Genomic DNA, 12907 nt, shown 5'->3' with positions numbered 1-12907 from the left:
TGCTGGCTCAGGCAGTGGTGCTTGTCTTAGTTAATTTGTTCAGTAGTAAACGCTGATGGAACAGATTACCACGCTCCCTCGAGAGCTTGACTGTGCCAGATGCTATCAGCTGCATGAGCTGAAGGGAATCTCTCTCTCTCTGGGTCTCTCTCCCTGTGTCCCCCTCTCCCTCTGTGTGTCTCCCTCCCTCTGTGTCTCACACTCTCTCTGTGTCTCCCCCTCGGTGTCCCTCACTCTCTCTGTGTGCGTCTCTCTCATGTGTGTGTGTCTCTCTCTCTTTCTGTGTGTGTGTGTGTCTCTCTCTCTCTTTCTGTGTGTGTGTGTCTCACTCTGTTCCTCTGTGTGCCTCCCTGTTCCTCTGTGTGTCTCCCTATTCCTCTGTGTGTCTCCCTCGGTGTCCCTCTCTCGTGTGTGTGTGTGTGTCTCTCTCGCTCTCTCTCTTTCTGTGTGTGTCTCTCCATGTGTGTGTCTCCCTGTTCCCCTCTGTGTCTCCCTGTTCCCCTCTGTGTCTCCCTGTTCCCCTCTGTCTCTCCCTGTTCCCCTCTGTCTCTCCCTGTTCCCCTCTGTCTCTCCCTGTTCCCCTCTGTCTCTCCCTGTTCCCCTCTGTCTCTCCCTGTTCCCCTCTGTCTCTCCCTGTTCCCCTCTGCGTCTCCCTCCCTCTGTGTCTCCCTCCCTCTGTGTCTCCCTCCCTCTGTGTCTCCCTCCCTCTGTGTCTCCCTCCCTCTGTGTCTCTGTGTGTCTCACACTCTCCCTGTGTGTTTCCCTCACTCTCTCTGTGTGTGTGTGTGTCTCTCCCTCTCTGTGTGTGTCTCTCCCTGTGTGTGTGTGTGTCTCTCGCTCTGTTCCTCTGTGTGTCTCCCTGTTCCTCTGTCCGTTTCCCTCCCTCTCTGCGTCTCTGTCCGTCTCCCTCTCGGCGTCCCTGTCTCACTCCCTGCCTACTCCAACCAAGCTCCCCTCAAAACAGACCAGATCACAAATTCAATCTCAAGATCATTAAGGGTAGTTGAGGGAGGGGGGTTGGGTAGGGGCAATGGAACAATTTACTCTGATTGAAACCAATAAAAGGCAGAGGGCATTTTCTGAAGATGGTATTGTTGTGGAGAACTGCTGACCAACTTCAGATTTGTGCAAAAAGCTTTTCAAGATGCAGCTTTGAATCTTTCCAAATAGATTATCATGATAGGCTGACAGTCATAAAAGTTAATTGGGTAACAACAGACAAAACAAAGTTGATCTACGCATCAGCTGACCCCATTTCTTGAGTATAAGCAGGTGCAGGTTTTCAAAAAGTTAACTTCATCAACAGCTGGCGACGGGTTTAAAAACGGCATCAATTTATCCACCCTTAAATAGGCGCAGTGCAGAAAAAGGCATTATCTAGCCCTTCTGTATGTGGAACAAAACGAAGGTGGAACAGATATTGCCGCTACACTGCTGGAGCCGATTTCTTCCCAGAGTCTCTCTGTGTCTTTTATCTACTAGGACATCTGTATAATGGAGGTTGGAACACGCCACACTGCCACGAATGAAACAACTCTTCTGTTCAGGTGCACTTACTGAGTGACAACATCACCAATGACTGCCCTTCTGCAATCTGACCTCACCTCTGTGCCTCACACACTACAGTCTGGCAATGTACAGTACAACTGTAAAGGCCAGAAAAACAGCACGAAGCAAAACCAAGGTTTAATGAGGTGCAACTCATTTCCAGAATTACACTTATGAAAGTGGTCGTCCTGATAATCTCCATTTGATTTGAATATATGTGGACAGGCATTCTATTCTTTTCTCCAGCCATGTTCACAGATATGAGTCAGAGACTGCAACGCTGTATGATTGTGTGTGTACTGTATAGTATTGAGTGTTTCCGTTAGTACGTCAGCATACAAGGCCTTCACAGTACATTGACAGCTTTACTAGAAAGACAGCCCATGCTAACTAGACTAGAGCATTGGGCTATTATCAAAACATTTGGAGAGGGAGGGAGGGGGAGGGAGGGAGGTAGGGAGGGAGGGAGGGAGGGAGGGAGGGAGGGAGAGGGGAGGGAGGGAGGGAGGGAGGGGAGGGAGGGAGGGGAGGGAGGGAGGGGAGGGAGGTGTCTAGCTCTCGGTACCACTTCAAAGGAGCTTTAGGCAAATAGCAAATACAAGTGTCTGCTCTGTCCTGGCTGCTCCAACAGCTGCTGTTAACATTAAGAGCAGGGCTAATCTATTTGCATTGTAGTGAGGCGGCACACTAAAACCTTTATCAAAGCCTCATGTTTTGTTTTCGCTAACACTACCAGTTAAAACAGACCAGGCTTTGTGGCCACGCTAGGCTTTCATACTCGTTGACACAGTCTCAAAAGCTAGGCGGTCGTTTACACAAGATCTCAGAACAGGTCTTGGAACAAGGAGGTCCGATTAGAACCCATCGACAATACGGATTTGGCAATGCAGGTTAAAATGTCACCTTGACGTGTGTATGTATGTGTCTTGGAGATAACTTAACCTTCAGTCCTAATCCGTTGACTTGAAGCGAGGGGTAATGCATACTAAAGCTCCCCTAATGGTCTGGTCAGAGTGAAGTGTGCCTTAAGCCGAATAAACTGGAGCCATAAATTGGAGTGTCAGTTTAACCTACATGGAGAAGGGGAATCACATTAACATTGGTTTCTAATAAACGTCCCAGTGTTCAAACTGCGCCCTGGTAACAGATTTGTGACGGATGTTTTAATAGGCTGTGAATCATATATCTGCAGGAGGAGACTGACAGTGTGATGTGGTGGTCGTGACGTAGTATGGAACATACAGTTGAAATCAGAAGTCATTAAAACATGTTTTTCAACCACTCCACAAATTTCTTGTTAACAAACTATATAGTTTGGCATGACACAAGTAATTATTCCAACAATTGTTTACAGACAGATTATTCCACTGGGTCAGAAGTTTACAAACACTAAATTGGCTGTGTCTTTACTCCTCAAATTCCAGAAAATGATGTCATGGCTTTAGAAGCTTCTGATAGGCAAATTGACATCATTTGAGACAATTGGAGGTGTACATGTGGATGTATTTCAAGGCCTACCTCCAAACTCAGTACCTCTTTGCTTGACATCATGGGAAAATTAAAAGAAATCAGCCAAGACCTCAGAAAAATAATTGCAGACCTCCACAAGTCTGGTTCATCCTTGCAAGCAATTTCCAAACGCCTGAAGATACCACGTTCATCTGTACAAACAATAGTACGCAAGTATAAACACCATGGGACCACGCAGCCGTCATACCGCTCGGGAAGGAGAGTGCAAAAAAGTGCAAAAGTACAAATCAATCCCAGAACAACAGCAACGGACCTTGTGAAGATGCTGGAGGAAACCGGTACAAAAGTATCTATATCCACAGTAAAATGAGTCCTATATCGACATAACCTGAAAGGCCACTCAGCAAGGAAGAAGCCGCTGCTCCAAAACCGCCAGTAAGATCGTACTTTTTGGGTGAAATGTCCTCTGGTCTGATGAAACAGAAATAGAACTGTTTGGCCATACTCACCATCGTTATGTTTGGAGGAAAAAGAGGGAGGCTTGCAAGCTGATGAACACCATCCCAACCATGAAGCATGGAGGTGGCAGCATCATGTGGTGGGGGTGCTTTGCTGCAGGAGGGACTGGTGCACTTCACAAAATGGATGGCATCATGAGGGAGGGAAATTATGTGGATATATTGAGGCAACAAGCATACTTCCAAAGTTGTGGCAAAATGGCTTAAGGACAACAAAGTCAAGGTATTGGAGTGGCCATCACAAAGCCCTGACCTCAATCCTATAGAAAATTTGTGGGCGGAACTGAAAAAGCGTGTGCGAGCAAGGAGGCCTACAAACCTGACTCAGTTACACCAGCTCTGTCAGGAGGAATGGGCCAAAATTCACCCAACTTATTGTGGGAAGCTTGTGGAAGGCTACCCAAAATGTTTGACCCAAGTTAAACAATTTAAAGGCAATGCTACCAAATACTAATTGAGTGTATGTAAACTTCTGACCCACTGGGAATGTGATGAAAAAAATAAAAGCTGAAATAAATCATTCTCTCTACTATTATTCGGACATTTCACATTCTTAAAATAAAGTGGTGATCCTAACAGATCTAAGACAGGGAATTTTTACTAGGATTAAATGTCAGGAATTGTGAAAAACTGAGTTTAAATGTATTTTTATTTTTTAAATTGTACCTTTATTTAACTAGGCAAGTCAGTTAAGAACAGATTCTTATTTTCAATGACGGCCTAGGAACAGTGGGTTAACTGCCTGTTCAGGGGCAGAACGACAGATTTGTACCTTGTCAGCTCGGGGGTTTGAACTTGCAACCTTCCGGTTACTAGTCCAACGCTCTTAACCACTAGGCAACCCTGCCACCGTATTTGGCTAAGGTGTATGTAAACTTCCGACTTCAACTGTATATCAGTGGGAGGAGACTGATAGTGTGCTGTGGTGGGACGTAGTATGGAACAAATGTCCCCACAAGGAAGGAACACACTGTCCTCATAATTCACAGTCCTTCTAGAGACCGTCCTTAACAGCATCTTTAAAGTTATTTTTATTTACTCCATAATAAACTCATATGTATTCTTATCTAGGGGTTTTATATTTTTTATTAGCACAGTGACCTAGGAGCGTGTGTTTTAATTGAATTCCCCCACCATGAGGACCTCACCTACCCGAGCGTGCCCACAATGGAATCATTGTGCTGGTACAGTTCTCACCTTCGCTATGACCTTCCTCCTGCCTGATTGACTGCCAGATCGACCAATCAAAACCAGCCAATTCACTGGGAGGGGGCCTCTGGAGGGCATGGTGCTCATGTAAGAGAAGGGGAGGAGAATATATTATCTGAGAGTTGTAGCAGCCATGCCTCATAACCAAGAGGACTGTTCTTTGAAAAACTGCAGTGGTCATTGAAATGTCATTGGCCTCTTTGGTAACAACAACTCCCACACAGTTTCTCAGAATGGGTGCTGGTTCTCACAGAGTGGACTACCTCTGAGAAGAAAAAAAACTTAACTACTCCATCCAATTAAGCGAAATGCTGGCTATTATCATACATTTGTATGCTAATTCCCAGCATGTAGCTTTATGGTAAGAACAATAAGGTGGTTGTTGACCAATGAAAAACACTCCTTCACTCTGGATAGAGGTACAGGGGTTTATGGTACTACATTCTAACCGATCGCTGCAGCTGTACATAGAATGGGTGGGCTATTTAGACTATCTACCTCATCCCCATACTGTTTTTTTTATTTACTTTTCTGCTCTTTTGCACACCAGTATCTCTACTTGCACATCATCATCTGCTCATTCATCACTCCAGTGTTAATCTGCTAAATTGTAATTATTCGCTCCTATGGCCTATTTATTGCCTACCTCTTCATGCCTTTTAATGGACACAGCCTACACCGCTGTGATTTAGACGAGCAGAAACAGAAAAATGGGTCGTCCCCATTCAACGTGCCCAATTTGCAAACATTGTTTGATCTCACAATCTAACTGCTCTATAAATCAGGCCTATGGTTAGATGTTCTCTCCATTTCAAATTGATAGCCAATCAAAGACCACATGCTTAGGGGCTCGTAAGTAAGCATTTCACTGTAAGGTCTACAACTACACCTGTTGTATTTGGCGCAAGTGACTAATACAATTTGATTTGATTTAATGCTTGACAGCAGACCAACACCCCCCCCCACCACTGTTGCTATGTAAGCGTAAAAACTTTGATTAGTCTGAGGGGGCGGGGTTGCCTTCTGCTGGTGCTACTGATGTTGTAACATCTGCCTTACGAGAGGCTTGTTTACATGCAAGCATTATGTATTCACTATAATCAGTCTATAATCACAAGCATTATGGAGAGCTCTTCAGTTGAAGGATTTGGTGATTATGAGAACGAACCGGGAGAGGTAGAAGGGGGAGGGGGGTTGTTAGGATCAGAACCTTTATTAGTGTGAATTAAATACAGTGCTGCTGCACAGATTGTGGCGCTCTGCTCTGCCAGGGTCTATGGGCGGATCAATCCTGGAGGGTTCTCAGTGATATGAAACGCGCTCCAGCCCCGTAATGATTGGGGACTGATTCGCTCGCTCTGACAATTCTCCCAATCTCTCTTCACCCTCTGATTTATTATGCAACAAGAGGGCTGTGATTCGCTTCAAAAGGCCCCCATTCAGCTTCATAAGGAGGCCCAGAGAGAGAGAGAGAGATGAGCTCCACAGAAAAGTGGTGGATATGGCAGTCATCTAGGTTCAAGATCTGCCAGCTGATGTTTAGGCTGCTTCTAACATGCTAATCACACCGCTCGCGTTGCAAAATAAATGTGCAAATGCATGTTATTCAATCATTTCATCTAAACTGCTCGCGCACATCAACGATCGTCTGCGTAGACAGGTGCTATTTTTTTCTCTCCAAGTTGGTTCTATTTTTGACACTTGATGCGCTGCAAGTACCACCTCTCCCATCTCCTCAGTAGATGAAGTTCCACACTCCTGTCCAGTTGGTGGTGGTAATGCACCTTAAAGTTGGTAGCCAACTGACATATAAAGTCCACAGAAGAAGAGAACTGGAGGAGAGATTACTATATACTAACTAGGATTCCCCTTTAATCTGTGGATTAAATGTCGGTGTAGAAAACACATGATTTTGTGTGACTCAAAATTCCAGAAAAAAAGGACCTTATGCATTTCAGGTAAAATAACAACCCAATGTTAATATCCCACTACAAATTAGCCAGCAACAGCAAGCTAACTAGCTAAATGTCCATGAATTTTTCACGTGTTTCGACCTGTCCCCAAATTAATAGAGTTGGTTCAGAGTTCCTTCTGTTATTTGAACCTGTGTGTCTGGATCGCATTTGGCGTGGACGTACAAAATCAACCTGCATGGCGGATGCACGCGCGTGCCGGTCTAGACCGCATGTAATGGCGCAAATACCAGAGTTCTGGTGACGCAGTGAGAGTGGGCATAATGAAGTCCTCTGACTGGAGAAGCAAGGCCATTTCCTCAAGACCTTTACCTTCCCCACAATGTATCCGCTGACCAGACAATGAACATGGTAAACCAATTAAGATTCCTGGACTTGACACTTGTGGCACGGAGGAGAAGAGAAGGCCAATGACAGACATGCTGTGAGCGGGGAGTGGGTGATTTAGTGTTTGACTGGTTGGTTGGTTGGACACTATAAAGGGTTAACAGTGAGAGAGGAGACTGAGGAGGAAAACAAAACTCCAAGTTTTAACGTCTCCCTCAATTACAATGCAGAGATAAGCCAACACTGCTAAAGGACAGGATGTGGTGGGGGGAGGGGAGGGGAGTGGGGGTCAGACGTTTTTAGCTCATCTATATTTACAATTGGGTGTAATGGTGCGCACACACACGTAGGCCTCGCACGCGCACCCTCCCCTGCGCACACAAACACACACACTGGTATAGGGAGCTGGTGGTAGCCTCCACCCACATCAATCCACATTCCGCAAATACTTTCCAAGCTTTACAGCGACTAATTAGATAAATTATACAGCTTGCTAAGAGGAGAGTTTAACTGGACCTCTTTGAGAAAGGGGGGAGTTCAGTTTTAGTGACTACCAGGCTAACATTGACCAAGTCCTTGAGGTAGTTTAGTGACTACCAGGATAGTGACTACCAGGATAGTTTCTCCAATAAAGTTGGAGAAACAAATAACCACCAAGCCAAGCAGCAAGCACACAGTGTTCTGAGACAAATATTCACTCCAGGTAACTGTTTTGAGTGCATACATCATGTCTAACTCCTAAAAGAAAGAGCGCAGATTTCAGATGGCATAAGACAGCACAATGGAACAAAGAAAGCAGGAAGGAGGATAACAATTGCCTGTCCTTCATTTCCTCTCAGTGGGAATAGGCTGAGCAACAGGAGAACTATAGAAAACTTGTACAGTGGATTGAGTGCAGTCTCTGCCTCCCTCCATCTCTACCATTGTTTACTCACACCTGAGTGCCACATACACAACCCTTGCTCTGCTCCAAGACAAAACAACTCACTGTCACACCGAGCCCCACAGTGCTGTGTACTCCTCACAACGCCTGGTAAGAGCCCGCACGCTCCCGCCATCTTTCCATCTATTACCCTGCAAAGAGAATGAAGCCCTTCACTGTGAGAGACAGACAACACTTCTCTATTGAAAGGGAGAAGAGAAAAAAAACAACTGTGCCGTCGTGTGATGTCATTATTAAGAGACGGTTTCTTTGCATAATGAAGCCTCTTTATCACAGAGGCCTTGCTGTTCTATGACACCCGCAGCCATGGTATGAGAGTCGGACTAGGGCTGATGTGACGGATCTCTCCTAGACCCAGTGTTGCTGAAACACAGTTTAAGATTTGATTCAGTTACAGTTCATATAAGGAAAATCAGTCAATTGAAATAAATTCATTAGGACCTAATATATGGATTTCACATGACTGGGCAGGGGTGCAGCTATGCATGGGCCTGGGAGGGCATATGCCCACCCACTTGGCAGCCAGGCCCAGCCAATCAGAATGAGTTTTTCCCCACAGAAGGGCTTTAACACAGACAGAAATACTCCTCAGCACCAACCCCTCCCAACCCTTCCTCAAGACGTTCCCGCAGGTGAAGACGTACTGCCAAATTCTCTAAAATGACGTTGGAGGCAACTCATGGTAGAAATTAACATTAAATTCTCTGGCAACAGCTCTGGTGGACATTCCTGCAGTCAGCATACCAATTGCACACTCCCTCAAAACTTGAGACATCTGTGGCTTTGTGTGACAAAACTGCACATTTTAAAGTGGCCTTTTGTCCCCAGCACAATGTGCACCTGTGTAATGATTATGTTGTTTAATCAGCTTCTTGATATGCCACACATGTCAGTGGATGGAAAAGCTCACTAATATGGATGTAAACAAATTTGAGCATAACATTTGAGAGAAATAAGCTTTTTGTCCGTATGTAACATTTCTGGGATTTTTTATTTCAGCTCATGAAACATGGGACCAACACTTTACATGTTGCATATATATTTTTCTTCAGTGTATATTTTTATGACTAATGCTCAGGGTTAAAAGTCCCATCCCCTGTCAGTAGTGTTTTCTTGGAGCATGTGATCGCGGCTAGACAGCCTTAAATTCCTGTCAGGAAGCTAACTGAAGCCGATTACAAAATCAATAGCAACACATTGGAAGAGCCGGGTCCTTGTGCAGGGAAGAGGAACCCTTCAGATGGAGCCTGTGAAATACAGCCTAAAAAAATTCTAAATAAATAAAGGGAACATGGTTACACTGAGTTGATGTAGTGTTATAGTTACTTATACTGAGGTGGCTGTGTTTAATGCCACACCCAAAGGCTTATTTAAATTCAGCACTAGACAAGTACATTGATTAGAGATTATACCAATATATTTGAATGCAAGCCTGTAACTCCTGAAAAACTCTGCCTGCAATGATCTGTCAATCTCATCTGTGTGCTGATCTTGCCAATATAGTTTTTGTTTTACGGCAGAATAAATGACTTTGAAGTAATTTTATCTAGTTGTAGTTACTGTATGCAGAAGGGGAAAATACAGTATTTTTTTATACTGGTGATTGACTGTAGACAGTGCTTGCCCCTAATCTTTTGCCTTGGTAGTGTTGCCTGGTGGCCATAAGGCCTTATTTCCCTCCATAACGGTACTTGGCCAACAGAAAGACCAATGTATTCTCATCATGCATGGTGACAAAATTACACAGGACCACTATAAGACCTTCAAATTATAAAATAAAAAGTGACTGAAACAAAACAGTCACCTGCCACTAGTAAACTTCATTAGCAGTTGGGAGCCTACATTCTGGCTACAAGTTTTGCCTCTGCCTAGTGGGGATCAAGGTCTCCACAAAAGTCTGGATTCAAAGCGAGGTACAGTACACAAGGGAACAAGTGCTGCATTATATCAAGGAATATTCCGATGGTATCTCATTCACAGGCTTTGCTGCTCTGCCCCTTCCATGCATTAGCATTTTAACACTGGGTGGGGAGGAATGTGTTTACTCTGATGGCTGGGGCTACGAGCTGCATTAATTATGATGCAGAATTATAATTTAATATTAGCATAGCCACAGCGCACAATGAATGAACAGAGGAGGAGAGAGCTGGGCTGGCTGGGCTGGCTTGTTTACGGCGGAGCAGAGGAGACGACAAGTGGGTGATTGTTGCCAGAGCGGAGGAGACGCAGACGAGAAGCAGACGGGATGCAGTGGGTTGGCTGTGACCTTGATTGTGATGTGTGTGCCGTAGTAGTGGCAGTCGGGGAACTGGGTAGTGAAGGCCCTGCTTTAACCTTGGCACAGCACCCTCAGAGTCACAGCCTCCGCTTTCTCACAGTTGTGTACTGTAAACAGGAAACGCTCTGGCAAACAGAGACATACGAAAAAACTATTGTGCCGGAAACTATCACCGCTACAGTAGTGAAATGTGGAGAAGTAGTAAAAAGTACTACAAGTAGTAGAGGTGGCTCGTCGCTCTCTTTCCTGGAGACGGCGCTTCCTGCTCGGCTGCTCTGAGAGGGGAGACAAGCCTGCCGTGAGCTGTGGTCTGCGGTCGGAGTCAGAGTTAGGTTTCCTTTTCTGCGTTACAACAGGGCCTGTGAAACGCAGCCTTTGTTTGGGTTTGTGTTGGTTCTCACAAGCACAATTCTCAGACACCACTGTCACGCACTCCACTTTAAGGCCTGCTTGGACTTATTAGTTCTCTTATTAGGGTTCCTCACCTGGCACTGGAGAGTAATGAGACATCAGAGGAACAGGAATGTTCAGCATAACTAGCCTATCTACAACATCTGAGGTATAGATTCAGAGGTAGGCTATACATATAATTCCTGAGATCATCTAGCTTCCCTCAACTGAGAATATAGACCCACATTATAGAAATTAACATATAGGATTACACACTAAGCCAACAATCATGACACAAACGCTTCACCTCTGAAGTTTAAGTTTATAAGGAACAAACGTATCGCTCGGTAGGCCGGTTGCTCCTCGAGTTGTTTTATTTATCGACACAGCTCAGGTATTTTCAGTAAACTGCTGGAATCTGCCTGGGATGTTTTGATTTGGGTTCCTTGATCCAACGTTAGCGTCTGACCTTCCTGAATGAACCCTTTCTAGGGCCACTCTTTTCTCTGAAGCGAAACTGAGTGAGGCAGACATCTCCCTAGAACCCAGCATGGGAGAGACACTATAAGGAGAATAGACAAATAAACCAATTGAGTAGAGTGGAGATTGCAGCTACTACAAGAGGTACCAGGCTAGTAAGTGACAGTAGCGGTATTGGCCAAACATTTGATTTGAATTTAATTAGACATTGAGAGGATGAGAGGAGGATAGGGAGGGAGGTTTACACAACAAACAACCCCTATGAGGATTTAACGTTACTTACCGGAGGTGGTGGAGACATTGAGAACGGGAGATAGGATCTGGGACTAGCAAACTGTTTCAGGAATGATAAGAGCTCAACTTTCTACATGAGCAACAACAGAATGAAGACACTACTAAGGAGTATAATACAACAATAAATGGTTCCACTAAGCTCATCTGAATGTTCCGTCATTAAACTCCAGTTAAAAAAGATCAATTAAAAAGCACAGGGAGAGAAAAGAAACATAAGATTCTAGAAAGCACTGAAGCAGTCAAGATTAATTGCATCCAGAAAATGCCTAGGGGGGAAAAAACACCAAGGGGTCAAGTCATTCCGAAGTCAACGAAACTGCTCAACCAGTCATTGTCAAGTTCATCTCACCCTGACTTAGACTAAGAGAATACAAATTAGAGAATTAAAATGGCAAAACAAAATGGAAAATGCATTAGCTTTCGACTGGGGCTTCTCTTCTCACGACATCCATTTTGGAAAAAACATTCATTTGTGGGGCTGGAGACGAGCACTCAGCTGGCTAATTATCATTCGGGGCCTGGACCAGATTAGTGGGCTTAAACCTCTCTCTTTGCTCTGTCCACCAGAAGTTGAAGTGTTATTCCGGCTGACTGGCTGAGATGAGCCCTTATCGCTGTGTGGAGCTCCCTGAGAGGCCGAGGAGCTGGGTCGCTGCACTAAGAGATGAATTAGGGACCAGGACCAGCACCATCAGATAAGACCTGATAATAACCTAGGGCTGCACGATATGGGCAAACAATGTAATTGCAATTTTCTTTGACCAAATATTATCCATGCGATTATACATCAAAACACCTGGGTAAACTGTTAGATTCCTAGAAATAGAATGATAGTTCTGATGTTATGCTTGGAATACAGTGGCCACTTGTTTTTTGTTGAATGCAGTTTGTTTGGCATGACAACGAATGAAAATGTGTTGGTTAGTGTTTCCAATGGGACCCTAATTTGATCTAAGATCAGTACATTCAAAGAGTTTTGAATATTCTTTGCTTTTCCTAGTGTTGCACGGTATACTGACACTTCTGTACGTTTTTCATACCACAACATGAAAAAGGCTTAGGTACTAGAATTTGTTACTTTCGGTACTTCTGTCAAATGTGTCTCACATCATATACGTATTGAGAGGATCAAGTCTGTCTTGTAATTTGTCTGAATCTTCTCAAGGGGGCTATAGTAATTTATCCAGGCAACTTGACACAGCGCAAGCCACTTTTGAGAAGGAAGGGAGAGAAGACAAAATGCAGATAGCATGGCTTCTTCTAACAAAAACGTCATACCTCCATCCCGCCACCTTGTTGACAAAACTGGCTCCAGATGTAAACTATGGGAATACTCTGCTTACGGAGCAGATGAGGTAGCCTATGCAGCCAACAGTGCATGGGTGCTAGATCTGCACAATAGTCTAGGCTTGAGGTGCATTTCAGGTAACACTTGTGTTCACCATGGAACGGCTCATACGTAAAGAATTCTTCATTC

At 44.6% G+C, this 12907-nt stretch overlaps 1 protein-coding gene across 5 annotated transcripts in view; it reads right to left on the bottom strand.

The window, feature by feature from the left end:
• The window catches only part of LOC135550744 (homeobox protein cut-like 1), a 212314-nt gene that overhangs the window by 163903 nt on the left and 35504 nt on the right, over positions 1–12907 (bottom strand). For 3 of the 5 annotated variants that reach the window (XM_064981826.1, XM_064981830.1, XM_064981828.1), the window contains exon 1: positions 4734–5845. The exons of the other annotated variants lie outside the window; for them this stretch is intronic. In XM_064981826.1, coding sequence (XP_064837898.1) covers positions 4734–4832 — 99 coding nt within the window. In that variant the 5' untranslated portion in view covers positions 4833–5845. Of the gene's footprint in view, positions 1–4733; positions 5846–12907 lie in introns of those variants that run through there. 5 annotated transcript variants of the gene reach the window in all.

Source organism: Oncorhynchus masou, chromosome 12 (assembly GCF_036934945.1).
Source record: "Oncorhynchus masou masou isolate Uvic2021 chromosome 12, UVic_Omas_1.1, whole genome shotgun sequence".
NCBI classification, from domain to species: Eukaryota; Metazoa; Chordata; class Actinopteri; order Salmoniformes; family Salmonidae; genus Oncorhynchus; species Oncorhynchus masou.
Note: the sequence above shows the minus strand (reverse complement) of the source record. Positions and strands in the feature narration are given on the sequence as shown.